At 52.6% G+C, this 27665-nt stretch overlaps 8 protein-coding genes across 8 annotated transcripts; 5 read left to right on the top strand and 3 right to left on the bottom strand.

Annotated features, from left to right (window-relative positions):
- Positions 1-690: 690 nt before the first annotated feature.
- Positions 691-2942, top strand: J4E86_006606 (uncharacterized protein; the record flags this gene model as incomplete). The annotated part of the gene is made up of 3 exons (XM_051447132.1): positions 691-768; positions 815-871; positions 918-2942. The coding sequence occupies 3 exons, from the start codon at positions 691-693 to the stop codon at positions 2940-2942; spliced, it is 2160 nt and encodes a 719-aa protein (XP_051301617.1).
- A 692-nt stretch (positions 2943-3634) lies between these two features.
- On the top strand, positions 3635-5328 carry J4E86_006605 (uncharacterized protein; the record flags this gene model as incomplete). The annotated part of the gene is made up of 4 exons (XM_051447131.1): positions 3635-3716; positions 3765-4305; positions 4353-5239; positions 5297-5328. The coding sequence occupies 4 exons, from the start codon at positions 3635-3637 to the stop codon at positions 5326-5328; spliced, it is 1542 nt and encodes a 513-aa protein (XP_051301616.1).
- A 3153-nt stretch (positions 5329-8481) lies between these two features.
- J4E86_006604 (uncharacterized protein) lies at positions 8482-9517 on the bottom strand (the record flags this gene model as incomplete). The annotated part of the gene is made up of 3 exons (XM_051447130.1): positions 8482-9063; positions 9112-9149; positions 9418-9517. 3 exons carry the CDS (start codon positions 9515-9517, stop codon positions 8482-8484), a joined length of 720 nt encoding a protein of 239 aa, XP_051301615.1.
- A 1815-nt stretch (positions 9518-11332) lies between these two features.
- Positions 11333-12612, bottom strand: J4E86_006603 (uncharacterized protein; the record flags this gene model as incomplete). The annotated part of the gene is made up of 4 exons (XM_051447129.1): positions 11333-11517; positions 11873-11959; positions 12012-12462; positions 12514-12612. 4 exons carry the CDS (start codon positions 12610-12612, stop codon positions 11333-11335), a joined length of 822 nt encoding a protein of 273 aa, XP_051301614.1.
- Positions 12613-13222: 610 nt separating this feature from the next.
- On the top strand, positions 13223-14964 carry J4E86_006602 (uncharacterized protein; the record flags this gene model as incomplete). The annotated part of the gene is made up of 3 exons (XM_051447128.1): positions 13223-13339; positions 13389-13873; positions 13932-14964. 3 exons carry the CDS (start codon positions 13223-13225, stop codon positions 14962-14964), a joined length of 1635 nt encoding a protein of 544 aa, XP_051301613.1.
- Positions 14965-15237: 273 nt separating this feature from the next.
- On the top strand, positions 15238-16201 carry J4E86_006601 (uncharacterized protein; the record flags this gene model as incomplete). Its single annotated transcript, XM_051447127.1, has 4 exons — positions 15238-15281; positions 15341-15470; positions 15536-15674; positions 15900-16201. The coding sequence occupies 4 exons, from the start codon at positions 15238-15240 to the stop codon at positions 16199-16201; spliced, it is 615 nt and encodes a 204-aa protein (XP_051301612.1).
- Positions 16202-16485: 284 nt separating this feature from the next.
- Positions 16486-18268, bottom strand: J4E86_006600 (uncharacterized protein; the record flags this gene model as incomplete). Its single annotated transcript, XM_051447126.1, has 2 exons — positions 16486-17718; positions 17903-18268. The coding sequence occupies 2 exons, from the start codon at positions 18266-18268 to the stop codon at positions 16486-16488; spliced, it is 1599 nt and encodes a 532-aa protein (XP_051301611.1).
- An 858-nt stretch (positions 18269-19126) lies between these two features.
- On the top strand, positions 19127-27156 carry J4E86_006599 (uncharacterized protein; the record flags this gene model as incomplete). The annotated part of the gene is made up of 4 exons (XM_051447125.1): positions 19127-21791; positions 21838-22731; positions 22779-27067; positions 27124-27156. 4 exons carry the CDS (start codon positions 19127-19129, stop codon positions 27154-27156), a joined length of 7881 nt encoding a protein of 2626 aa, XP_051301610.1.
- Positions 27157-27665: the final 509 nt, after the last annotated feature.

Below are 27665 nucleotides of genomic sequence, written 5' to 3'. Positions count from 1 at the left end.
TAGCTCAGGGGGCTGTCTGACAGGGTATTCTAGGACCTACAGGGTCTGAGGCGTTCGAGGTCATCTATCCATTGTATCAGGTCTGGGTTGGACGGTTGCTAGAAAAATACCCTACTTGCTAGATAAACAATTATATTCTTCTCTCGAATATAGGGAGGTCAAATTAGCCAAGGTCAAGCATATGTATACTACTTATTTTTCGCACTTCTCATTGTGGGTTGTCTTGAAAAAAAACCGATGATTACTCATGTTTCTGGATATCAGAAATCTCTGACAGCAGCTACTGACTCTGAAGCTGTTCGTATAGAGCTACAGGTCTCGCTTTGCATGCCCATCTTGGTCATTCCCTCCAGGTGCAAGTGTCGTCGCAATAAGCATTTCCGAGCACATGTCTGCCCTGGTGGTCCAGACCTTGATAGCCAGCCCAGAAGGCCGCGCACGAGCATGTTCGAGAATCATGCGCAGCGGCTTACCCGCAGAGCCACCCCGCTAAAGGATCTGAGACGTGACGGAGACCCGAAGATCTGGTAGGCGTGGTGGTCCCTGGTCGGGGGCTTGTGACTCAGCGGTGGTGGTCAGTTAGTGGGAGCTTTTTTGGAAGTCGTAGGCCAAACCCCTCCACGTGCACCACGAATCTAGAATTCTAAGCGCCCCTCGAGCTTTTGCGCAACACACTACCCCAAAGTGAAGATGCCACCGAAAGGCAAGAAAGGCCAAGACAAGGGCAAGTCCGGCGAGGAGGAGCGCGATGAGCCGCTGCAGGCTGTGGTAGGTTGCGCAACGCAACTGGTCGCGAATTATGCTAACCTGGTAGATACTCGCGGATCCTTTTGAGACACGCTTCAGTCCCTTCACACTCGAGCACCCAAGAGTACGCACCCGCCGAACACTGCCAGCTGTACGCTGACGCCTGCTAGTGTCTTCTGCCCCTCGCGAATACCCCGCTCATCGAGTACACGTTCGAGTTTCTCGCCAATGCCGGCGTGGAGGAGGTCTTTGTATACTGCGGCGCACACAGGGAACAGGTTGAAGACTACATCAAGGCCTCGCGATGGTCCTCCAAATCGTCACCCTTCTCGCGACTGGAGCTGATCCAGTCGACGTCACATTCCATCGGTGATGCGATGCGAGATCTGGACAGCAGAGGCCTGCTGGTTGGCGACTTCCTCTTGGTCTATGGCGATGTGGTCAGCAATCTGCCCCTCGAGTCTGCACTCGCAGCGCATAGGGCGCGGCGGGCCAAGGACAAGAACGCTATCATGACCATGGTGCTGCGCGAGGCAGGCGCGACTCACAGGACAAAGGCCCAAGGCACAAGTCCCGTCTTCGTAATTGACCCGCAGAAAGACAGATGCCTACACTTCGAACAGATGCCGAACCGAGACCAAACGCACTACCTTTCCATCGACCCCGAACTGCTCTCCACCCACCAGGAGCTCGAAGTCCGCCAAGACCTGATCGACTGCGGCATCGACATCTGCACACCCGACGTGCTTGCGTTATGGAGCGACAACTTCGATTTCCAAGCGCCTCGCAAGGGCTTCCTACACAGCGTGCTCAAAGACTACGAGCTCAACGGCAAGACATTCCACACACACATCATCTCAGATCACTACGCGGCAAGAGTGCGGAATCTCCACGCATACGAATCGGTCAGTAAGGATATCGTCTCGCGATGGGCATACCCGCTGTGTCCGGACAGCAACCTCGTTCAAGGACAGTCATATCGGTTACAAAAAGGTAACACATACAAAGAGGAGGGGGTCATACTTGCACGCGACTGTGTCATCGGGCCAAAGACAGTCATCGGCCGGGGCACCAGCATAGGCGATAAGAGCGTCATCACCAACAGCATCATCGGGAGGCATTGCCAGATCGGCCGGAATGTCAAGATTGACGGAGCGTATATTTGGGACTACGCCAGCATAGCAGACGGCAGTACGGTTACCAAGGCCATCCTCGCAAACGAGGTCTCTATAGGGCGCAGATGTACCATCGAAGCTGGTGCTCTGATCTCATATGGGGTCAGCATCAGCGAGGGTATGACGATACGAGGCGAGCACAGAATTACAAGAGCAAAGCGGAGACGAGAACAAGGAGAGGAGGTCGTTCGTGGCGATTCAGACCCGGCGATAGTTGGCGAGAAAGGCGACGGCTTCGAATTCCACGACTCCGACGAGGATGATGAGGACGAGCTGGTGGATGGTCTGGCCACCAAGGGCTCAAGTGAGTGCATTATCAACAATAACTACCTACATTCGCTAACAAAGATAGTGTACACCTTCTCAAACGAGTCAATATCCACAATCAACTCGGATTCAGAAGCAGACATGATGGGCATGGAACGCCACGACAGATCTGCGACGAGTAGTTTCCTGTCTGTGGGCTCAGCCGACAGTCAACACGCGGCAAACTTCGATCACGATGCGTCTGCGAGTATCTACGATTCGCTAGTCGAAGGCCATGAATCCGCCAACATTCAACTGGAACTCACAGCCCTCCGCATGAGCACAAACGCGTCGGACCACCAAGTCAGACGCGCAGTCGTCTCCTCCTTCGTCAAGCGCGTCACCCAGCTCACCAAGTCGGGCGAAGCGATCAAAAGTGCCGTCGCGCAGGTCTTTGGACAGCACAAGGAGCTCATCGACCGCTCCATCTTCGACAAGAATGCTGAAAGCAAGACGGATCAGATCGACTTCATGCTACTGCTCCAGGCAGACCTATGCAACAAGGAGAACGGCGATGCGATTCTGCTGAGCGCATCAACAAAGCTTGTCGAGTTGGACTCGATAGAAGAGGATGGCATGATACAATGGTGGGAAGATGACAAGAGCACAGAGAACGCGGACATGGAGAAGGTGAGGGAGAAGACGAAAAGCTTGATCGACTTCTTGCAGCAGGAGAGCGAGGACGAGAGCGAAGAGGAGAGTGACGAAGACTAGTGCTGGCTACGGTATGGTAGATTAGGGTCAGAATCTATGTGGAAAAGCAATGCTAGCATGAAGTCACGAAAGTCTATGTTGGTGGCCGGTTTCATGTGAGAGCATAGGCGACACCATTATAGAGGCACGTCTTGGCCGCTGTTGTCCGCAATGGACATTTGTGACTGCGAAAAGTAAAGAGGATGCCTTGAGGGTACACTGCGTTTTACTATAATAGACTGGTGACACGCGAAAAGGTGTGTTCTAAGCGCGCGGTGAAATGTGGAGAACGCGGTCAGGTTCCGGACGCCCCTGGACTGTTGCCTCCCAGAAGGCGCTAGGGCCACCCCGATGAGTGCCCGCATCGAGGACCAGCAATCGACTGCTGGACGCCATCTCTCACTTCCTGTGACTCCTTCCCTTCTGCGCTGCTGACCAATACGCTGCTGATTCCGACCACCTGTACCGCCACTCACCACACGCGCCTCAGGCCTTATCTCGTCTTTGCACGCCGCTCCTTTCGCCGCCGCCTGTCAAGCCCGCGTTCCGTCATCAGGCGGGACTCCTCCATCATCACGCCGTCCACCACCCTTCGCAAGCGGAAGGCCGACGAGGCAGACAACTACCTCAGCCCCGCCGAGGAATACCCCCATAAGAAGACCAATCACCCTGTTGTTACTCTACCAGCCACTCCCGCAACCGACGCCGGCAAGATGGACTCGGACGACGACTTCAACAGCTCCATGAGCGGCGACGACTTTGACGACCAGGACAGCGACCTGGACCTGGAAGAGGGTGCGCATCCCCCAGCTGCCGCCGAAGACACGTGCTAACACTGCCCAGACTCGGACTTTGACATGGACCAAGATGACGTCGGCTTTGAATCACAAGACAAGGACATCAAGCCCACGAAGCAGGCCTTCGAGGTAGACTTCAAAGTCTTCGACCCCGCCCAGATCCAAGCACAGCAAGACAAGCAGGTCGACGAAGTCTCGAGCATCCTCGGCCAGCCACCCGAAGCCGCCGCCATCCTCCTGCGGCACCTGCGATGGAACAAGGAGCGCCTGATCGACCAATACATGGAGAAGACAGACGAGGTCCTAGAGCTAGCGGGTCTGGGCCAGGACTCTACCACCAATCCGCCCAAAATAGAGACGATACCAGGCTTCGTCTGCGACATCTGTTGCGACGATGACGCGAACCTGCGGAGCTTCGCCATGAAGTGCGGACACCGGTTTTGCTTAGATTGCTACAGGCAGTACCTCGGCACCAAGATCCAAGACGAGGGGGAGGCTGCCCGCATACGCTGTCCCGGAGAAGGCTGCACTCGCATAGTCGACTCAAAATCGCTAGACCTTCTCGTTACGGCAGATCTCCAAGACAGGTACGTGATGATCGCTCTACTTTCCTCCGACATGCTAATAGTCGTAGATACCACACCCTCCTCACGCGAACCTACGTCGACGATAAAGAGAACCTCAAATGGTGCCCTGCGCCCGACTGCAAGTACGCCGTGGAATGCCCTGTAAAGAGCAAGGACCTCACCAAGATCGTACCAACAGTACACTGCGAATGCGGACACGACTTCTGCTTTGGATGTACATTGAACAACCACCAGCCTGCACCTTGCGCGCTGGTGAAGAAGTGGGTCAAGAAGTGCGAGGACGACTCAGAGACCGCCAACTGGATATCGGCCAACACTAAGGAGTGCCCGAACTGTAACTCTACAATCGAGAAGAACGGAGGGTGCAACCACATGACGTGCAGGAAGTGCCGCAACGAGTTCTGTTGGATGTGCATGGGCAAGTGGTCGGAGCATGGCACGAGCTGGTACAACTGCAATCGCTTCGAAGAGAAGAGCGGATCCGAAGCCCGCGACGCGCAGGCTAAGTCCCGGCAGTCGCTCGAACGATACCTCCATTACTACAATCGCTTTGCGAACCACGAACAGTCGGCGAAGCTCGACAAGGACCTCTACCTTAAGACGGAGAAGAAGATGCAACAGCTACAAAACTCATCAGGCATGTCGTGGATTGAGGTGCAGTTCCTTGATCAGGCTTCACATGCGCTTCAACAATGCCGACAGGTGCTTAAGTGGACCTACGCCTTTGCCTACTACCTCGCCCGCAACAACCTAACGGAGATCTTCGAGGACAACCAGAAGGATCTGGAAATGGCCGTCGAGAACCTCAGCGAGATGTTCGAGAAGCCAATCGATCAGTTAAAAGACCTCAAGGTCGATATCCTTGACAAGACTTCATACTGCACCAAGCGGAGGATCATCGTCCTCAACGACACAGCGGAGAACCTGAAGCTCGGTATGTGGTCCACACGCCTCCATGCACTCCTCCCTGAACTACTGCTAACATCAACAGGCACATGGAAATTCAACGTAGACCTAGTCTAGAAGCCTCCTAAACCTCGATCACAATTGCCTCTACTCACGTTTACGAGTACCACAAATACTCTTGGACTGAGAACACGGGTATGGCAGTATTAAGGATCGCTGTCAGGAGGTCTGCGCACGAAGTGCAATGGGCTAGCAAAGAAGATGGAGTTTCACGCTGTTTTTACGTTGCATTGGTCGGTTCCACTGGCGCTTGGAGAGAGGTATGGCATTGTTTGCATGGCGTTGATCAATCTGTGGTAATCAGCGGTTCAGCGGGCTAGGCTTAGCATTTTATCTTCTTTTATCTTCGACACTTCCACATACTCGACGCAGGTTCAGAGAAGATATCGAATTAGACGTTCAAATTTCAGTGTTGCTGTTGCTCTGGCGTCGTAATGGAGTGCTGTTTGAAATTCGAAGATTGTCAGTGGCTCTCGCTTCTACGAATCCGTCCCCGCACGACCATAGGATGGTAACCAGATTATGCTGTGCAAGCGAGGGCAAATAGTTCCGCTGCTTTTCTTTCATCCTCCATCGTCTCACATACGTACGCAAATTCCAATCCTACTCCGACCTGCAGACCAACCCAGACGCCGACATCGTCGCCGCCGAGGTCGACATCTTCGTCGCGAGCGACGTGAGTACCTCCCGGCCCCCCTATGATCACCCAGCCAGCACTAACAGAATTTTCGTATAGCTGATAATGACAACGCAAAATACCTATAGCCAGTTCCTGGAACTTCCGGCCGAACTGCGACTGATGATATACTCCTACGCTCTCACCAACTCCGTGCCGGTACTGGCTACTGTCATCAGCATCAACACTGACAGTGGCTCTATTCAAATTCCAAAACTCTACGCACAAGAGGAGCATCACACGCGGTACACTCTAGAGACCCCCCAAGTTCCAAAAGCCGAGTTCAACCAGCTTCGATATGTCTGCCGCCTACTGTGTCAAGAAACGCGGGGTTTGAGCCTGCGGTACAACGAATTGGTTTTCATGAAAGAGCCAGGAACGACAACACCGGCACAAGCAATATGCGCGAGGTTTTTAGAGGCCATTCCTGCCAGTGCACAAGCGAGAATCCGACAGATTACGGTCATCGCGGACACAGTGACGCCCAGGCCGTTGGAACACGCTTCGATCACTAGGGATTGTTGGTACGATATCGGGCAGCTGCTCACAGGCGGCGAATACCCTATCATACACTCATTCTGTCGCGCCAACCCAACTGCGAAAGTCGTGCTCCGCTATGACACTAGGCGTATGAACAAGTTCGGATACGAAAAACCCCTTGTGGTAGGCACCAGATACGCGCTGCTTCACGCTAGCCTACGCTTCTTCTTGCGTGGCTCTTCGGCTGTTGAAGCAGGCTTGCTCGAGGCAATGACAGGGGGTTCAAGTCATCCTCAACATCACTATCCCTACGGCTTGTGGAGAAAGATACATATTGCCGAGTGGGCAATCGCTACATGTATGATACCAGCGATAAAAACGACTCCGGATGCTGAGAAGATCTTCAAAGGGGCGCTATTGGACAATTTCAGAGTCACGATTTCTAGATGGTATCGTGTGCCGAGTCCGCTGTGGGTGATGAAGGATGAGTGGTATGCGGCCGCGAGGCGGGAGTTTGAGGAGGGGTGTTAGACGCGTTGGAGAAGTGGAAATGGAAGAAGAAGGGTCATATGGTGCACAATATAGGCTACGGGCAATATATAGCTTCATTTCCACCCCAAACTCTCCAAACACCAGACCACCGATATGCAAACTCCATCATCATCTTCCATAACCCTCATCTCAGCGCCTTCCTCAATTTCCTCATTTCATCACCCCTACCACTCATTATCCTCACCAAACCAATACCCTCCAGGCATGTTCACACCCCATCCGGGTTGGCCGAATGAATACGGATCACCCAAGCTAGCATGCATACGCGGTCCGCGGTTGGAGTAACGCGCGGTCTTCTCCGTAGCTCCGTTGAGTAAGGAGGGCTAACGCTGCGGTAGTCGTCTGAGCGGTATCCGCGACGTGGCTCCTCGTGGCGATTACGTGGTGGGGAGACGCCGCGGTTGTATGCGTAGGGGTTGTGTTGGGCCCATTCTTCGGGGGTAAAGCGGGGGTACATGGTTGGTTCTGATGGGGATTTGAGCTGGTGTGGATTTACTGGGTGGTCGTGCTTTGGTATTTCGTGTTGTAGAAATTGGCTAAGAGATGTAGTGGAGAATGAGTTGGCTTTGTTGATGTGGTAAAGGTGCAGGATAGCTCTGTGCTTTTATACGTGGGCTACATGATGAATGCATGGAGGACTGTGACCGAAGTATGAAGTGTTGCGACAAGATCGGGTGAGTTGGCGGATCTTAGGATAGCAATGCGCTGGCTCGGAGTGATGGCTGTGATATTTCTGAGGCGCGGTAAATATTTGAGACATTCAATACAAACTTACTTTGGACGAACGACTGTCCTGAGAGACATCTTCATCGCAAGTACTACTATCAGATGGATGTAGCAACACAAATGGCTCAGTGACGTGCCCATGTTCAGCTGTAAATCAGCCTCTTCACCACGTCTTCAATCGCGCAAAGCTCTCCACCGCTATCATCACGAACTCACACTCCGCCGCTGCAGTCTACCTTCAAGGAGACGGAGCTTGACACAAACACTTACCACAAGTAGCAACAAGCTCCACTAGAATGGTTCATCACATCCATCCCAGGCAAACGTTCAGATCACCTACTTTGTATCCTTCACAGATACACGCTTGAACATGGTCTAGATGCCCTACGACGGCACATGGAAGCTCTTGGGGATCTTGACCTAAGATTTTATCACAAGCACGCCGTTCTCCTTTCTGACTGCGATGTCGCAGAGGGCGCTTACTTGTACACGGGATGGTGTTTATCTCCTTTTCCTACTGAGATTCTGCAAGAGTCGATTCGTACGCGTTTGGAGTGTTTGACAAAGCGAAAGGTAGCGGAGCATGATGACATCGCGAAGAGTGTGCGAAAATGGAAGAATGAAGTCGATGTACGAATATAGCGACATTGGAAGCAAAAGGAAACGAAGCGACAGATGCTCGAAATTGATTGTAGTGCGCCATGCTTTAATTACACGAAAAGGGGCTTTTGTGATATTCCAAGCCTCAAAAGCACAAGTCCCAGTACGTGATATCATTACCGTAGGCATATCATTACCACGAGCTGCGTTGGAATAGTGACGATCAGATAGATATAGACGAACAAAATAATGCGACTCTTCCTGGTCGACCCAATGTACAGAGCGAGCGCCAGTACACCGGGTAACGGGAGGAGAAGCATGGTGGTTCGTGGCAGATAAGCCGCGCTCAATGCCATCGCCAGAATACAAGTGACCATTGCGATGATAGATAGCTTGTGACTCTTGGTCCAGGGTATAGCATTCCACTCCTCGCCGGTTTCTCCGTTAGGAAGTAGTGGAGTAGTGTAGGAGATGGATCCTCCGCGCAGGTCTTTCATGATCCGTCGACGCAGGTTAGCTTCGGTGAACGCAGAGACGTCATCGCCCTCTTCCTTCGCGGGTTCACTGATCTGCTCTCGCATGGCAGCGGCAAGTTCGAAGACAGCTTTGTGTTCTCCTGCCACGTCTTCTTTTCCTCGCCCTCGCTTCTTCATGATCTTGTAGGCTCGCAGCCACATGATGTAGAGGCCAGAACTCCAGGTTATGTGGAGGATTATCATGATGAAGAGCTGGACATACGAGAATCCCCAGTTGTAGTCCTAAAAAGATTAGCCAAAGAGGCGTAGTTATTTACGGGATTCCCGTACCGACACAGCCTGGCAACTACCACTTCGTTCCAGATAATCTAAATTGTATGTGTGATTATCATATGCCCACACCAGTGCTGATGAATCCAAGGTCACGCGAAAGTCTTCGTTCCGGTAATCTCTGTTAGGCCTCCCAACCTTGTCGTCAAGTTTTATCAAAGAGAGGGCTGAGATGTTGAGGACTGGGGGCGGTAAAGAGAATCCCCGGAAGGTCGAGTTTGTCATATTCACCCCGTTGAGACCGAATTCTGCAGCGTCCATATATACGTCAACGACATTCGTACTGTTCCAGGTAGTGTAGCTTACACTTAGATACGCTGCGTACCATGTCACAGCGTTCACGGTCCCGGTCGATATCGTAGCACGCGCGAAACCTCTCACCAAGAGTGTATGTTGATGAGGTCATTGGCTCGTTGCCGAGGGATTCTGATCAAGGCGCGTTAGAACTCATGATCAAGCCGACGTCGAGTCTGGCTTACTTGCCTGTTACGAGATGATCGCCTTGTAGTTCGTCAATGCGCCAACCATCGTGAATGACGAAGTACGCAAAGCCAAACGAGCCAAAAGGCACGTACTCCCCAGCTGTGGAATTTATGAAGGCCTCAACATTTGCGCTATAACCAGTCATTGCGCTGGCGAGGGTTGGATATATGAATGTAAAAATCATGGTATATATCATGAAGATCATGGCTATCTTGGAATGTAAGCCGTGCCGCGTGACGAAGTCTCGTATCGTAGATAGAATGGCAAAAAACAAGCCACCGTTCGGTAGGAACACAGTTCGATATGTTCCAAAAGTGACAGGCGTAACTTCCATGGAGGTCGTGACATATTTGGCAATTATGCGCCATGAGATATACGCGATAAGTGCTTGACCACCGCGGCCAACGAGCTGCATAATAGTTAGCCGTCTCATGCTGAAATGTCCGCAACTACCCAACTCGAGGAAAAATGCAACTTACGATATCCCAGCTAACATCTATGGCCTTCACCTGCGTGAAGTTCATGCGGCCCGTCGCCATTGTGATCTGGAAAAAGCCCGAGCTGCTCAAGTATCGCCAATTTGAGGAATCCATCGCGAAGGAATCATCGGGTAAACAGGCGCCTGGTGAACCAAAGCCCACGGGCTCAGGAGATGATAACCAGATGAGACAAACCCATAGCATGGCGTTCCATGCTGCGATAAACAGCCAAAGTCCACAGCGTCGCCATCGTGCGCGGATGTCCCTAGCAGCTTGCCGGTGGCTTTCACACCATAGTGTCCCAAAGCGTGGTAGAGGTGTGATGAGGTTGGAAGAGATATGGGAGATTTTTGGCGGCACCGTGAGATCGTGAAGATAAGTCCTCATCATCCACGCACTACTGTATCGCAAATGTGCATGCGATGCAAATGACCAGTTTCCTAAAGCACTGGAGCGGAGACTTGGTAAATGAACAAGGAGACTGCGCGTTCGCGAGTACCCATGACTTTTGTGATAGACTGGGCGGAGTCGCGTAGTCGATCTTCTGCTGACTGCAGCACCGCCCCCCTCAAATTTGGGGGCGGGTTTCGAGGTTTAAGGCGTACCAGCGCCTATGAGGAATGCCAACCGAATATATCGATCGATAAGGCTAATGCATCATAGGCCGCCCTCAGTGATAAAACCCTGCTATGCCGCTGTGGCTGAGTGTCAGTGGTGTTATCGTGGTGGGCATGGTTGTTCTTGGAGTGGCGATCTGCGCGTCGCGTGCGACATGCTGGTAGAAGCCAGCCTTGCCAGGCAATTGACTCGAAAGGAAGTGCGTCGCAACGTATCTGTTCTACCGTAGTCAGCCGATGGGCTCGCAAAGCTGGGTGTGACGCGTGAATGGAGTTGGACGCGTCGCTTGGTAGAAGGAAAGAGCCGATGACGCGGTGGCACAGGCGCCACGATCGGCCCTTCCAAGATTACGAGCCATAACAAAACTAGAGATGAGAAAGATACAGCACTCGACTATGCTCGTCTCCAGTCGTCCATTATGATTGTCATTGAATGTCATGATAACTTCCCACCAGGCTCTCAACGCGCAACACACGTGCCTTTCGCTTCCAACCATCATCGCTCATCAAACAAAGGCCATCTCTGGCTTATGTCTCGCCACCTCTGCCTTCCGGATGTTGTGGTAGTCCATATCCCCAAGATCAGAGGTTGTGTTTACTGACACCAGCGGATCATCTTGCGATGCAGGTGGACTTTGCCTCTTACCACCCCAGATGAATGTTCTGACGGTATTCAATGTTCCTCCTAGCGGTCTCTGGGTGGCGATCCTCGGCGCGCTTGGATCCTCGTGCTTGCCATGGAGCGCGTCGCTTCGCTGGGGACTCCGCCCGCTGCTTCTTGAGGATCTGGAGAGCCTTAGCACCGACAGTATACGGTGCCCAAATCGCTGGAATACACTATCCTGCTTTCTTCGGTCATCATCGACAGGGTTGGTGATGAAGACTCCGCGGATAACAATGACGGACGCCATTATGAGCGCGACGCAGGATTCGACCATGAACCAATACGCAGCCCACACCGGTGCAGTTCCGAATGCTGCCGCCGTTGTTTCGGTCAACGAGCCTACGACCCGTATCAATGCGCAAACAACCATTACTGCCGAGAGACCCATCAAGGCCACGATTGATAGTTTCCGAGAAAATGACATCATCGACTGGTTTACGACGACAATAGGAACGGTAACAACTAGAAATAATGAGCTTTTGAACCGAGGTAATGAAGTTTCTAGCTGTATGACTTACTAAGAATATCGCCTATAATGTCAAGGACGCCAACGATGACGTTACCCGCGACACTTCTCTTATGCATCTGTGCATCGCCGCATTTAGCTGTATGAACTCAGTACTTCGGGTCTTAATAATGGACAAAACATTGACTGACCTGCGTCTGCACCAAAGTGTGCACATATGACGACAAAGTTGACTACGGCATAGATCCAAGCAATGACAAGAAAGCCTGCGGTGATCCAGAAAAATCGTACGACTCTGACCGACAGTCCAAGGGTCAGGCCATGGAAGAAGTACATGAAAGCAAATTTGACTAGATAAATGGAATTCCATCCGAAGATGGAGAATATGAACGCCCACTTGGGGATGTCCAAGATCGCAGGAATGTCCTCTCGGAATGGGATTGTCTTCCTTTGGTTTATGGCTTCGACGAGATAGAAAGGATTAAGAGCCTTGTGGACGCAGGCGAACGCCACTGCCAAACACAGCGACGATGCCAAGACGAGTCCGTCGTCCCATCGTATTTTCCGCCCTCCGAAGATGCGAATCGCGAAGCGCACGAATACGGAAAGAATGGCGAGCCCGAAAAGGAGTCCAGTTGTGATCTGATGTTTTTGTTAGTATTGAATCTATCGGCCAGCACGGGGAGTGCATACCACGAATGGTACTTTGTCGATTCTACCAGCATGCTCGATGGCATACTGTCTGCCAGGCACGTATTGCGCGGGTGGCAGCTTCGATGGATCAATCGACATGACCGGAGAGAAGCTTTGGTAGGATGAGATCTGAGTGAAAAGACTGAACGATATAGCTACAGACCTTCAGGCGGGACGTCGAGACATAATAAGCACATCGCAAGATGTGGGATCACAGGCGACTGCATAGAGGCTTGGGGCTGAGAAAACTTGGAAATAGTAATTGCATTCGGAACAGATAATTGCCTGCTCATCTCTTGCGCTAATCACTGGAGTCGCGGCTTCGTGTGCTGGATGGTGGTGACAGCCCGGAGCTGTTGCGTGTGGGGGCTATGACCGGTCGGCGTCGGGTAATGAAGCACGAATCACAACATCCCCAAAAAACCGACGACTCGGTAGCATGTTATTACCCGGCATGGGTAAAATCATTTCAGCTGTCGGGGTGCATGGCGTTGTAGTACAAGACTGCGGTGTTTGTGCTATAGATAGTGCTGACATGCATGATGCCCAAATAGGGCTAGCGCCCTACCCGTGCCGCCCCCAAGGCTACTTCCTCGTGCGCCTTGCACCTTCGGCGGCATTTCAACATCAACACTCGCGAAATCGAGCTCATCTACTCGTGCTTTTGTGCCGCCCTCGGCAATCTTTATTGCACGAAACGTGAGTAAGCATGACGCGGGTCAGCATGCCAGCCGTTATGGCTGTTGCCGCCGGAGCCTTGGTCATGTTTGTAGCCAGCTTAATGGCTAATCGGCAACACATCAAGAGGCTACAAAAGTCAGGTGCAGTAAGTCGACTCTTCGATATACCGCGGACGTACTTCTAATAATAGCCAGCCTATGCCAAAACACCATCCTCTGTTAGGTCATCTCATCGTGTTGAAAGAAACCATTCAGGACTTGCCTCGCAACACTGTAATGCATGTGGTAGTACGGCGGATAGCAGAGTCATTCCCCGGCGGCGTCTTCTATCTCAACCTATGGCCTTTCAACGCTCCTCTCATGGTGGTCGCAAACCCTTTTGTTGCATCGCAAGTAGAAGCTGCTTTCCTCAACAAGCCGCCCAACATAAATGCTACCTTGGAGGTCATCAATGGTGGTCCGTCTCTACTGACAATGGAGGGAAGCACGTGGAAGAAATGGCGAGCGCTCTTTAATCCAGGATTCGCTGCTGGCTACATCACAGGACTTTCACCTGCGATCGCCGAGGAAGTCTCAACTTTCTGCAAACTTCTCCAAGAACGCGCAAAGAAAAATGAAGTCTTTCCTTTGGAAGAGTATACTCTTCGGCTAACATTCGACATTATTGCACGTGTTACCCTGTAAGTTCACCATTCAGTACGCTTGCAACATGGGGCAACTGCTGAACATCGGACACAGTGGCTCACGTCTATACTACCAAACCCAAGGAAGCGCGCTCGCAGATTGTCTCCGAAGACAAGTCTACTGGACATCGTTCGGCACAACATTCAACCCGTTCCGTCGCTATCTCAATCCTCGCCCATTTGTTCAAAAGTACAACAATTACCGTATGAACCGATACCTCGATGAGGAAATCGACAAGCGCTTTGAAGAGTTGGCCAGCTCCCGCAAAGACTCATCTGGTGTTTCCCGCAAACAGTCGAGATCTATCATTGCGTTGGCCATGGACAAGTATCTCGAAGATGTAGAAGACAAAGATGAGATATCAGAATCGGTCTTCAAGCAGCTCGCGAAACCTCAACTTCGGTTGTTCCTTTACGCTGGTCATGATACTACGAGTAGCACACTACTGTACAGCTACATACTCCTCTCGCGTCACCCAGAGGCTTTATTCAAAGTCCGTGCAGAACATGACAAGGTGTTCGGATCAGACTTCTCACTCGACACCATCACTCGATCTATCGCGGACGACCCCTCACTACTGAATCAGCTACCTTATACCTTGGCCGTCATCAAAGAGGTTCTACGCATCTTCCCCCCCGCCGGTAGCATGCGCGATGGCCGTCCAGATGTCTTCCTATCAGATGAGCAAGGCCACCAATATCCCACAGACGGCTGTAACATCTGGACCCTCACCTTAGCCTTACATCATAACCCCGAAGTATTTGTGCAACCAGAAGACTTCATTCCTGATCGCTGGCTAGTCGACCCTGAAGACCCATTGTACCCGAAGAAAGCTTCGTGGAGAGCTTTTGAGTGGGGTCCCCGTGCATGCATCGGGCAGACGCTTGCGCAGTTGGAACTCAAGATCGCATTGGTCATGACTGTGAGGATGTTCGATATCACTCCGGCGTATGAGGAATGGGACAAATTGCATCCGAGGAAGGGTATCAAGACTGTTGATGGGAACCGAGCGTATCAGGCTGAGATGGGCGGTGGTGGAGCTCATCCGGTGGATGGGTTGCCGGTTAGGGTTACGCTGCGAGCATGAGCAATATTGTCGAAATTTCAGGCTATCTGGAAGAACATATTAGTCACTCTCTGTGATGCTAGGTAGAGAGAAGAGGTTTTACAGAAGCGCTCAGCGTTCTGGAGGCATGATGGAGAAATTCTGCCAAACTGCCACTTCTTTCACTCCAACTTTCACTTTCACCTTAATCTCTCGCTAAGCAGCGCTTCAATAGTGGGTCTTCTGGACCTCGCTTCTACTCAGTCACATCTTTGTCCATTACCTAATCTCGACACGACACCAGCAAAGACCGCAATGGCGACTTCATCGCCCCACGCGCATGTAGCGATGATGAAAGAGTAAGCGCATGTAATGTGCAGACTTAGGAAGGTGCGATGATGCTAATCTATGTATGTAGTTTGCGAACCTCGGGCAAATACTCCGACTTCACTATCACATGCGGCGGCGACACGCACCACGTCCACAAGAACATTGTCTGCTGCCGCTCTGGCTTCTTCGAGCGCGCGGAAAGGTTCCCTGCAGGTAGGGTAAGTGATTGTTCTCTCAGGCCGGCAAGAATGGGACTGATTCGGCAGTGCTGACACTGTATCAGGAAGCAGCTGAGAGCAAAGTTGATCTCCCCGAGGACGACCCAGCTATCGTGAAGCTACTCATCCAATTCCTCTACGAGAACGACTACGAAACCAAGGACTTGACAATCAAATCGGACACACGGGCCGCCAAAGCCCTACGTGCGAGTCGCTCGCCCAGCGACTTCGAGTTCCTTTTAGACTTCCCACATACGTGCAGTGGTGACTGCAGATATCCATTTCACGCCATCTGTCCACACCATTACTGTACTAATTGCAATGGCACTTGCGTCAACTTCGTGTGCGGGATCTGTGCCCCAATTCTTGAGGGGACCGAAATCAATCGTACTACGCTCCTTGTTCACTCAAAGATGTACGAGATTGCAGACAAGTACGACGTCAACGGCCTCAAAGATCTGGCGCGCACCAATTTCTCTGCACTCTGTGCGATATTTTGGGACAAGGATGTTTTTGCGCAAGCCGCGGAACATGCCCTCAGCAGCACTCCAGATAGCGACGATGGTCTACGCGAAGTAATCCGTCAGATTATCATTTCACATATCGAACTGCTCAACAAGTCAGACATTGCGGAATTGCTGAGCAAACACACCGACTTCGTGTTTAGCGTTCTCAGACGCGTGGCCGAAGAGAAAGCAGGCTTAAAGCCGAAGGCCAAGACGACCTCCTGAACGGGCTCGTGGTGATAAAAATCCCTAATTCGCAACATCAAGGCAAGCAGGCACATACGGCAGAGTAGTGAAGATTGGTGGAGGAAAGATAGATCCATTCCAGATATCTAACCTACCTCACATTGCGTTCCATATCAAGAGTAACGTACAGTACATCAACTTGTGTCCACTGAGATGGGAGACACATGCTCCATGTAGAAAACCAGACGCCGATACCGAACCCAACCCATTCCATATATCAGTAGACCCTCTTGGGTCATATTAACGATCATATCATGTCACATTTACTGGATAGCGACGCGCTCCTTAACCTTCTCGAACATAGACTCCATCTCCTCGGCGATGAAGTCCTCGATCTCTTGCTCAAGGTGCTGGAGCTTGCCTCCGGCGCGGTGAGCGGTGCGGCTGGCAGACTCCTTCGCGCTCTCGAAGTCACCCTCGATCTCGGAGAGAGAAGGGATGGTGATGGTGAACTCGGACTCCTCCTTCTCGGCAGCCTTCTTGACAGAGTAGCCACCCTTCTCAACAATCTCGGTGTAGTTGGAAGAGCCACCACCGTTCCAGGCGAGGACGTTCTTGGTGTTGCTTGGGACATCAGAGAGAGCACCGACGGTGGCGACGGAGATGAGATTCTCCTTGAGCTTCTTGGGGGTGATATCGGCGACAGCATAGGCAGAGTCCTTGCTAGGCTGAAGAGACAGCATGTAGGCGAGGAGACCAGCAATGTGGGGAGAGGCCATTGAGGTTCCAGAGATGGTGTTGGTGGCGTGCTCAGAGCCGATCCAGGTGGAGAGGATGTTGAGACCAGGGGCGAAGATGTCGTTGCACTTTCCGTAGTTGGAGAAGTAGGCACGCTCATCGAGGAGAGTGGAGGCACCGACGGTCACGGCCTTCTCAGCAGCGGCTGGGGAGTAGTTGCAGGAGTCGGCATTATCGTTACCGGCAGCGACGGCAAAGTGGATACCTGCGTCAACGGCAGCGTTGACAGCGAGGTCGAGGGTGGTGGACTTGCCACCTCCCAAGCTCATGTTGGCGGCGCTTCCCTTGAAGCCCTTCTTCTTGCCGTCCTTGGCGGCCTTGACGGTCTCAGAGTGAGACTTAGCAGCGTACTCAACACCCTTGACGACGTCGGACATGGTGCCGGAGCCGTTGGAGCGGAGGACCTTGACGGCGTAGACGTGCGCCTTCTTGGCAACACCGTACTTCTTACCGGCGACAGTGCCGGAGCAGTGGGTGCCGTGGCCGTTGCCATCCTCGTCGGCATCGCCGTTGGGGATGGTCTTGCCCCACTTAGCACGACCCTCAAAGTCAACGTGCTTGGTGTTTGTGCCGGTGTCGATGACGTAAACGTCAACGCCCTCACCACCGTCGGCGGCGTAGAGGTACTTGTTCCAGGTGCCGAAGCTCAGGGAGTCGCGGTGCGAGATACGGGCGAGACCCCAGGGGGAGTTCTTCTCGACTTCAGGTTCGTCGTGGCCGAGAGTGTGGACCTCTGAGTCGCGCTCGATGTAGTCGACCTATCAAGGTGTTAGCGCCAAGTCTTATGCAGGTACAAGTACCTAGATGGCGTCACGTGTGCTGATGCGGAGCCGGAGCTGCCTGCGGAGATGAGGCCGCCCAGGCAGCGCTCACTCTAGGCCACCAACGCGCTGACGCCATCTGGGATGATGCAAGCTGGTAACAGCTGGGGATAGAACTTACATCGGGGTGGTTCCTGATGGCCTCGATGGTCTCGTCGTCGAAGTGGCCAGAGTAGCCCTTCATGCCGGCCATCTCGTAGACGTGCTTGAGACCATCGAAGACCTCAGTGGTAACGGGGAACTGCGAGGAGCGCTTTCGCAGCTCCATGCGCTCCTCGTTGTTCTTGGTGTGGACGCTCTGGACCCAGTCGTGGTGCTTGGAGGCATCCTTGACGTGCTTCTTGAAGACGACCATGTAGCTGTTGGGCACCTCCTTGGCGGAGGTCGACGACAGCACTGGGGCGGCGTTCTTGTGAATGGTCTCTACGTTGAAGGTAGGCGACGCGGCGGCCAAAGCCGGTAGCGCGAAGACCAGGCTGTACTTCATGATGGCGGAGCTCGCACAGCGAGAACTAGAAACACAAGGGTAAAGGGGATGCAAGAAGCGTGATAGATGAAGGAAGGGGTGATGGGAGGGAGGAGAGTGTTGTGGAGGAGAGATGGGGATGCAGCTGGGGTAGCTCTGGCGATGGAGCTTCTTATCAGGACCTCGGTGCATGGCCCGGGCGCGCTAGGTGGATGACGCATGACCTATCCGCGCCCGCGCGAGTGAGGCTGGGGTGAGCTAGCGCACGCGCCATGAGTATCAGATGAATGATACACGGTTGGTATCAGGACACCCGAGTGCCCTGAGATGCAGAGGCTGGCTGTGTTGGTGGAGCATGGCTTCACATATGGGTTACTGGGAGCCAACGTTGCTCTGACATGTACTGAGGTAGTTATCGATATGCCAAAGCAGGTGTGCCAGCCACACCTGGGCAATGCGTGCTCACGTGAGAGGCAATAGTCAGGAGCGCACCATGCGGCCCGCGTGAGACAGAACGCGTGTTTATCATAACTATGTTGGTAGGCGATATGCACAGCTCCTAGTGCTGGTGCATTGTTTATCAGTACCTTGCTTTGCGGCGACTTGACGTTGCTCGGCGCGTGCAGCGTGGGAGCCTGGCTGAGCTCTGGACTGACAGGGATCAGCTTCGATGACCAGCTTAGCAGCAACCACGACGAGCGCGGAGCCCGCCCGCCGTAATCAGCCCTCATTGTGCGCCCGCCCACCACCAAACGACACGACTAGTATTCCCCGCAAGTCGAGGTCTCATGTGCGGGCTTGGGGCTCGGGAGACATGAAGGTGCTACCCGCGCAGCCATCACCTCCGCCCAAATTCCGCAGCAGCGGTCTCGCCTGAACATGGCGACGACGCGGCCGCACAGGTCCTCCACGGCCGCCTCACGACTGCCGCCGATGAATAACCAGATAGCCGAACTCCGAAGCCTAGCGGATGAGTTGATCAGGGCCTCCGAGACCACACCACCGACCTCCGACGTCCTCCACAACCAGAGCAACGCCCTCCGCCGCATGCGCCAGCTGCTGATCGAGTCCAACGACCAAACCCATACCAAAGACGCGTTCCGCCATGTCCGCGGCTTCGAGACCCTCCTTATTACCCTGCGCTCGCTCTCCGGCTTCTACAAACCCGCCGAGCTGCCCACGCCCGACCGCATCGACTTCTTCGAGGTGATCAAGGGCACACTCGATGTCCTGTCAGACGCGCTGAACGAGCATGCCGGTAACAGGCGCTTCTTCGCCAAGCGCGTCGAGCACGGCGGCTGGAGTGCTTTGGAACAGGCCCTGGCCAGCACTGGCATTTTTGGCGGACAGTCGCAGAGCAAACGTGACGATGCCGGCCAGGAGCAGCTTTTCGGCACCCTGTTCGCCTTTGCCTTGGGCGAGGAGACCATGACACGCATCTTCAGGGATATTGATAAGAAGGTCGAAGTCGCACAACCCAAGCAGGACGAGGACGCAGCAGCCAGCGGCGACTCGCAGCCTACTGTGATCGTAGTCTCTAGCCCGCGGTCCGTGTACAGCGATACCGATCTCGATCTTGACCCACTACGCAGCCAGGTGCGGGCTATATTCAGCGGCAATGAGATACTGCAGAATCCAGACATCATTCCGACCATCTTCCACTTCTGGCGGGGTCTTTCTGGTGAAGATGCCCCGGGCACGCGCTCCAAGGCTCTTTCCATATCGGTGCTGCTTGCCATACTGGAAATCACTTCCATCTCATCTTACAACAAAGCTGCGCTGCACGTCACTGGCGTCTTGAGCAGTGTCCTACCCCTGCTCTTTGAGAACAAGTGCGCTCCTATAGAAGCCAGCCTCTTGCAAGAGCTGGCCGACGACCTAATTCAGTACGGCATCAACAAGCTGGACGATGCATACTACCTCTTCCGCAAAGCAGCGTCTTCTGAATCAGCTGCTGAGTTTCTCTTGCGTGGTATGCGCTCCTCCCGCGACCCGCCCTTCATACAATTCGATCTATCCTTGCATGGCTTCAGCGCTGTTGAACTTCCAGACATTGGTCGTCCATTCCCACCCATGTCCCCAGGAGGCGGATATACGTTTGCTGCTTGGGTAAGGGTCGATAGGTTCGACGCCGACTGCCATACCACTCTCTTCGGCGCATACGACGATACACAAACGTGTTTCCTCATGGCATATCTGGAAAGGGATACACGTTGCTTTATCCTGCAGACTTACATGGGTCATTCTACTGGTGTCATACCCAGTGTCAGATTCAAGAAAGCTCCTCGTTTCGAAGCAGGCCGGTGGTATCACATCGCTGTGGTTCATCGAAGAGCCAAGACTATCGGTATCGGCGCTGCTAAGGCATCTCTTTTCGTCGATGGTGAGTTCACCGAGACTATGAAAGCCCACTACCCTTCGCATCCTCCGTTACTGGATAGCAGCCAGGATAGCTTTGCCTCCATGTCTTCTAGCGTGTCCAAACACCACATACTCGCGTTCTTGGGAACACCACGGAACTTGGCGCCTCGGCTGGGTAGAAACGTCATTACCTCCAAGCTCTCAGTCGCCTCCTTCCATCTATTCTCTGAACCGCTGTCAGATGAGCTGATCGCTGTATATCATAAACTTGGCCCGCGTTATTGTGGAAACTTCCAAGATAGGCTCGGGTCGTTTCAAACCTACCGTACCTCTGCTGAGCTTCATGTTCACAACGAGATATTACATCCTGGGAGAGAGGAACGATCCGACATCGTAGCAGCTATTCGGGCCAATGCAAGCCATCTCATGCCTGAATCGAAGATAATACTGAGCTTCTCTCCCAGTTCCGTAATGGACGACGATGACAGAAATGCCATCGATGAATCCCAACTAATCCGATCACTATCACGCGAATCAGCTAAAACTCTGCATAAGTATACCAGACTTCATAGTACTCCGATCATCATCAATGCTGCCGTACCTTCGGTCAATGATGCACTGTCTCAGCCACGAGGATTTGGACGTCTATCTGGTGACCCTGTCGTTGTCGTTCCACAATCACTCGACGATGCCATTTGGCGCATTGGCGGATGTGTGGCTGTCGGCTTGAAGCTGGTGCAATCCGCCCAGACTTTAGACAGCATGCTTCGCTCTGTCAACATTCTGCTTGAAGCTGTTGGGGGGAATTGGCGCAATTGTGAGGCCATGGAGCAGCGCAACGGGTTTGCTGTCTTGGCTGAGGTTCTGCGCCAGAAGATTGGATTCGCCATGGGGGGATTGGTGCCGCGCAACCCCTCCTCATTAGATGTGACACCAGAAGACTGCGAAGACTTCGTAATGCAGCTCTTGCGAATCATCCTCCGATTCGTTGGATACGATGAAAACGAGCCAACCGAGTCACTCATCATCAACCCACTTGCGTATAGAGTACTTCTGGTTGATCTGGAGATCTGGCGTAGAGCTACTTCGTTGGAAACGCAGAAGTTGTATTACTTGCAATTTGCGCACTTTGCCAAGGGCAGTAAGCACCATCACTACAACGCTAAGCGATTCCATAGGATACGTAAGTATGCCGACATGGCGCGTCAACTTTAGCTGACCCATTACAGGTGTTGTCAAGCGTCTCACAGATGCTCTCAAAGGTGAAAACTTCACTCCATCAACGTTCAAGCTGTTTCTCGCCGCCTTCAAAGCGCTACTTATCATCAATTTCAACGGGGAAAATGCGAGATCGCTATCTCTTTTCGTCACATATGCGCTGCACGACAGCCGCGCATCATATGCGAAACGAGCACTGCGACCGAGAGCGAGCATTGCTCGTCTTCGCAAAGGTACACCACCAACATTGACACCAGAGTCTACACCACGCTCGAACAGCCCGGCACAAAGCGGCGGCAGTTCGCCACCACTATCCCTACCAGATTTGGGCATCGCCATCCTCACTCTCCTGGCGGAACTTCTCTGCGATCCTCAGAACCCGCACGAAATCGTTCGTTTTGCGAAGAATGTCACTGGAAAGTGGCTGCTCTATCTCCTTGCCGAACCTGAACAGCGAGTCGTTGTTCTTGGGGCAAAGATCTTAGCTCGACTGCTAGTGATCAATGGTTCGCACTACGTCAAGAAGTTTGGGGATAAGACAGGAGGCTTCATCTTGATGAAGAACAGGTTGCGCCACTGGTGGAATACACCAGGCATCTGGACTATCTGTTTCGCGATCCTTTTTGGTCGCGATGTCGCAACCATTGACTTCGAGCGCGACTTTGACGTCTTCAATCTGGTCGACATTTTTATCGCGCATTCACCCCAGTCTCAGCTCAGGATTTGGTACCCCGAAATATTCCCAGTAATCACCGCGATGTTGGAGACTGGCCTGCGAGCGATTGTCCGCGACCGTGACCTCGCCCGAGCCGATGATGGCACACCAAAGCAAGAGACTGGCGAAGGCACAGTCACTCGAGGGCGTCGTAGAACAATGTCGCTAAATGCCAAGCAGCCAACAGTTGGTGAGTTAAGCTCAACCACCATGTAACAGCCGTGCTAATGATTCTAGATACCCGGGCTCCTCAGACAGATCGACTGAATGACTTTGCCGTTGTTCTGAACTCTGCTATTCAGTTCCTGTCTGAGCTACATTCACGATCGGAAGGATTTCGCGATTACACTCACTCTTCCAACTACGTTCAAGAACTGCTCTTCGTCCTCTATCCAGTCATTGTCACATCTGACAGTGTTAGCGCTGAGACGGAATTACTTTCAAGAGGGTCCGCACTGACCTTCGAGGGCCAAGACGTTGTGATCCGACCACTTTCCCGAGCCAACGGGCATGAAGCGCCTGTGGTTCGCACGACCAACGTTGACGTATCACCTTCGCCTGCGTCTCGACGCGTATTACCTTTCCGCAGAGCGTCATCATTTGTGCTCGTCTCGGCGGATAAGAAGAAGGTCGCTCAGCAACCTTCTCTCAATCCAATACTATCACCAAAGTACGCTGCTCCCTTGGCACTAAAGGTTGGTAGCTCCGTAGTGGAAGCGACTTTGGAAGTTGTTCTCGACGTGTTCAAGGACCAGATATTCACACGCAAAGAGTTTCCTGGCTTAGGTCTCTTCCTCAAGACGCCTCCCGGCTTTCAAGAACATCAAGCATACTTCGAGTCATACATTCTTCGGCAAACGCTCTCGTCCGTCAAGAATGCGCTTCAGTTTGATCAGCAATTATTACACGAACCGCGCGTTCTCCTCAATCTGCAACGCTTCGTGATCCACGTGTCCGAAGCGGTCTTCGAGGGATGGTTTCTTGAAGGCGCAGAGTCCTTGCTCGACTTCGCTGGCTTCCTCCTAGAATATCTCGAACGTCCGGATATTGCGACTATCAAGTCCGTCAGACTGTGCACGCAGCCTATCTCATCAATCCGTAACACCTTCTTGAGAGTTGCTCTGCTTCGTTTGGCGGAGTCAGATGAGTCAGAAAGTGGTGCAACTACCACGGCAGTTATCGAGAAGATGATGTATTGGCAGCCTATCATTCTTTCTTCTGTCAACAACGAAACATTTTCGTTGAAGATGATTTGCTATCTTCTCTACACACAGTTGTCGTCTGAACACACGGACGTGCGTCTTGCGGCGGCGAACTTCTGGAGGTCGCTCATGGTGCAAAAGCCTCACGAAACATCTATGATCTTGGCCGATGCCATCCACGGCGACACGAAAGATCTCTACGATGGCTTTCAGAAGCTTGTCGAACTTGATAATGAAACATTCCTAGAGTGGCTTGATAAAAACAAGACTGAGATGGACAAGTTCTTCTATGGCTCAATGACTAAATCTTGGGAAGACTTTGCCCAAAGCCAAAACAAGAAGACCGAAGAGACTTCTCAGAAGCGAATCGCCAAGCGCAAGGAGAAGCTGAAGCAGTGGCAATCTGATGAGCTTGCCGCGGATAATGTCTGGAATCACCACGAAAACTCCACAAACCACTGGAGATCCAACATACACGCTTCTGAACGCATCAAGCACCAGCGCGTCCTTCAAGACCAGCAGGATAATGCTACTTACATGGCAACAGTTTTGGCCAAGCTTGACCACCAACTGAAAGGCCCATGTGGTCTGTTCGAAGACAGTCCACCTGCCAGATGGCGGCTCGACGAAACCGAGGGTCGTGATCGAAAGCGTCTACGTATCGTTGTCGACAACACCAGTAGAGAGCAGTCGTATCAACCCAAACGCAAAGACACAGATCCACGAGAGCGACCCAGGTTGGATACCACTGTGCCAGCAATTTCGGCGAAGGAAGCTGTTGGTGCCATCCCTGTCAAGGCGCGATCGACTAGATCTGCCTCTTCCGTGAGTGCATCGGGTGATCCAACGGAAGAACCAGAATCTGCTAGCGACGACGACTTTGAGATGGTCGAAGCTATGTATGAAGATGAGGATGGCTTCGAAGACAAGAACCGCAAGGTCATGCGGAGCCTTAACCGCGGCGATCAGGTGCAATACGTGTGCAACATCTCTCGGGTAGTCGGACTAGAAGCAATAGAGGGCCTCCTCATCGTAGGCAAAGATTGTCTCTATTTGCTGGACGATTTCTTCCAAAGGTCAGACGGTGAGATCGTACGCGTGTGGCAGGCGCCGCCCGATGAGCGCGACCCCTACGTTCAAGTCATAGCTGGAAAAGAAGCTGTCACTACCCGTCGCCCACCACCAAGGAGCCAAGAAGACGCAGTGAGAAATTGGAAGTGGACTGAGGTTATCAGTATTTCCAAGCGGCGCTTCCTTCACCGCGATGTTGGAATTGAAGTCTTCTTTGATGATGGCCGTAGCTACCTTCTCACAGCTGTCTCTGCCCAGGCTCGAAACGACATCCATTCTCGGGTCCTACAGCGAGCTTCGCATGTCGCGAATCCGGACAAGCATGCCAACTCTGAGATATCCTGGCGCCTTGACTCCCTGCGCAACCCGGAGGAAGCACCACAGACATTTGGATCGCGCTTCGCATCAGCATTTGGTTCTGCTTCCGCTCATCCAGCGACCAAGAAATGGCTGAAAGGAGAGATGTCCAACTTCCATTACCTGATGTTCGTCAATACACTCGCAGGAAGGACGTTCAACGATCTGACCCAGTACCCGGTCTTCCCGTGGGTGCTGTCGAACTACCACAGCGAAGAATTGGATTTGAGCGACCCGAGCAACTTTCGAGACCTCCGCAAACCTATTGGTATTCAGGATCCTAAGCAAGAGCATCTCATTAGAGAGAGATTTAGCTCGTTTGCCGAGATGGGAGACGCTAGTCACGCCTTCCACTACGGAACTCATTATTCGTCCGCCATGACCGTCGCGTCGTATCTGATGCGACTTCAACCCTTCAGCGCGGCCTTCTTCCTCATTCAGGGTGGCACATGGGATCACGCTGACCGAATGTTCTACTCGATCCAAAATGTCTGGGACTCGGTGTCCGCGAAGAATATGGCCGACGTACGCGAGCTTACCCCAGAGTTCTACTTTCTCCCTGACTTCTTGACCAATGTCAATGGGTACAACTTTGGTCTGCGATCGGATGGCTCGAAGATCGATAACGTCCAATTACCTCCGTGGGCCAAGGGCGATCCAGCCATCTTCATAGCCAAACAGCGTGAGGCTCTGGAAAGTCCCTACGTCAGCCAGAACCTGCATCATTGGATCGACCTCATCTTCGGTTACAAGCAGCGAGGCGAAGCAGCAATCGAGGCAGCAAATGTCTTCCACTACATGACATACCAGGGTGCAATCGATCTCGATTCGATTACTGACGAGAAGGAGCGCGCACAGAAGATTAGTGTTATCAACAATTTTGGACAGACGCCTCCACAGGTTTTCCAGCGACCGCACCCACAGAAAGAAAACGTCACGAAACCTACCAAGCTCGACACGTCTGCAGAGAGCTTACATCGGGTTCCCGGCACGCTACTGGAGTCCAACGATCGCATCTCATCTCTCAACTACATCAGCAAGAGCGACAAGCTCCTTTGCTCAGCACCATTTCGGCACAACATACCGCCGCATCATGATCGTTACATGGAGTGGGGTTTCACGGATGGCAGCGTGCGCTTCTATGATTCACACTCCAAGAAGCTCATCGGGCTGTTCGAGCATTTACACTCTGGCCAGCTGACAACTTCCCTCTTCGTTGACGGTAGAACCCTCATCACTGCAGGAACAGACTGTACACTCGCAATTTGGAACATGAGCAAAGCTGAAAGAGGCCACATCGACCTGCAGAACGCCACAACGCTATTTGGCCACAAGTCATCCGTCATTACACTCGCCGCAAGCCGCGCCTTCTCTGCATTCCTATCCGCATCACTCGACGGACGTGTGTTCCTCTGGGACTTGAACCGAAATGAGTTCGTTCGCGAGCTCGATCTTGGTCCACGGCAAAAGCGAAACCCAGTACCGATTCAAGCGGCTAGGATCAATAGCGTCACAGGACACATTGTACTCGCTTGCGGAAGCCGACTCATCGTCACAACACTCAACGGCGCAGTGCTGCTTGACGAGGATATCTGCGACAGCGAAGACGACGCAGATGGCATCACGGCTGTCGCTGTGTATGAGGGCGTGGGCAACGAGTGGTGTGAGCGCGAACTCATTTTCACTGGACATCGTAGGGGTGTCGTCAAAATCTTCCATCTAACGCCAACACCCCCGACCATCACCACTCCAACCTCAGTACCCAGCACATGGTCTGCGAACCTCATCAATGTGCTCAATCACAGTGATCCAACGTCTCCCTCGTCTGCGGCACCCATCACGTGCATATTGCCGATGCCTCACCATGTCTATACCGGTGATGAAGAGGGCAGAGTGGTAAGTCAAGAACCTTCTCATCCTTCGTATGCACTTTCGCTAACATCTCTCTGCAGTACGAATGGGATTGCGTGCACCGACATCATTGATCCTCACTAAGCAAACTCACGAACATGTGAGTAAGTGGCTTTTGGTATAGACATGGCATGGTGTTTTGGATGCTTTTCGCATTGGCGTAAATAGCTTGATATGTGGCATTGAAAGGTGCATTGCGGGTACTGAATAGACAAGGTTTTCGATACACCCTCTTACCATTGTCGATGCAAGGCAGTCTTGTTCCATCCAACACACCATCTTGAGTCTAGCGGAACTATTTACGGCTTTCGGATAAAATCTCCGTTCGCTAGCCTGATGATTGATCAAATGATGCAGGTGCAGAGGCAGTACGCGTGTTGCGTTCGCTGGCGTGTCGTTTTGGTCTTGTGATCGTGCTTATCTGGCGTTTGCTTGGCGTTGCTTGTATGTTGGGTGTGAAGGGTTCAATGTTGAGGGCTCGTTGCAATGACGCCAAGTCATGCCAAGTCCTGGAGTATCACACTCTAGTTGAGCCGCAAACACTATAAGGGTCTCGTGCCCCTTCTAGATCACTGGAAATAAG

Source organism: Alternaria arbusti (assembly GCF_024043155.1).
Source record: "Alternaria arbusti strain BMP 1465 chromosome Unknown scaffold_8, whole genome shotgun sequence".
NCBI classification, from domain to species: Eukaryota; Fungi; Ascomycota; class Dothideomycetes; order Pleosporales; family Pleosporaceae; genus Alternaria; species Alternaria arbusti.
The sequence above is the reverse complement of the archived record's forward strand: the minus strand, read 5'-3'. Positions and strand labels throughout refer to the sequence as shown.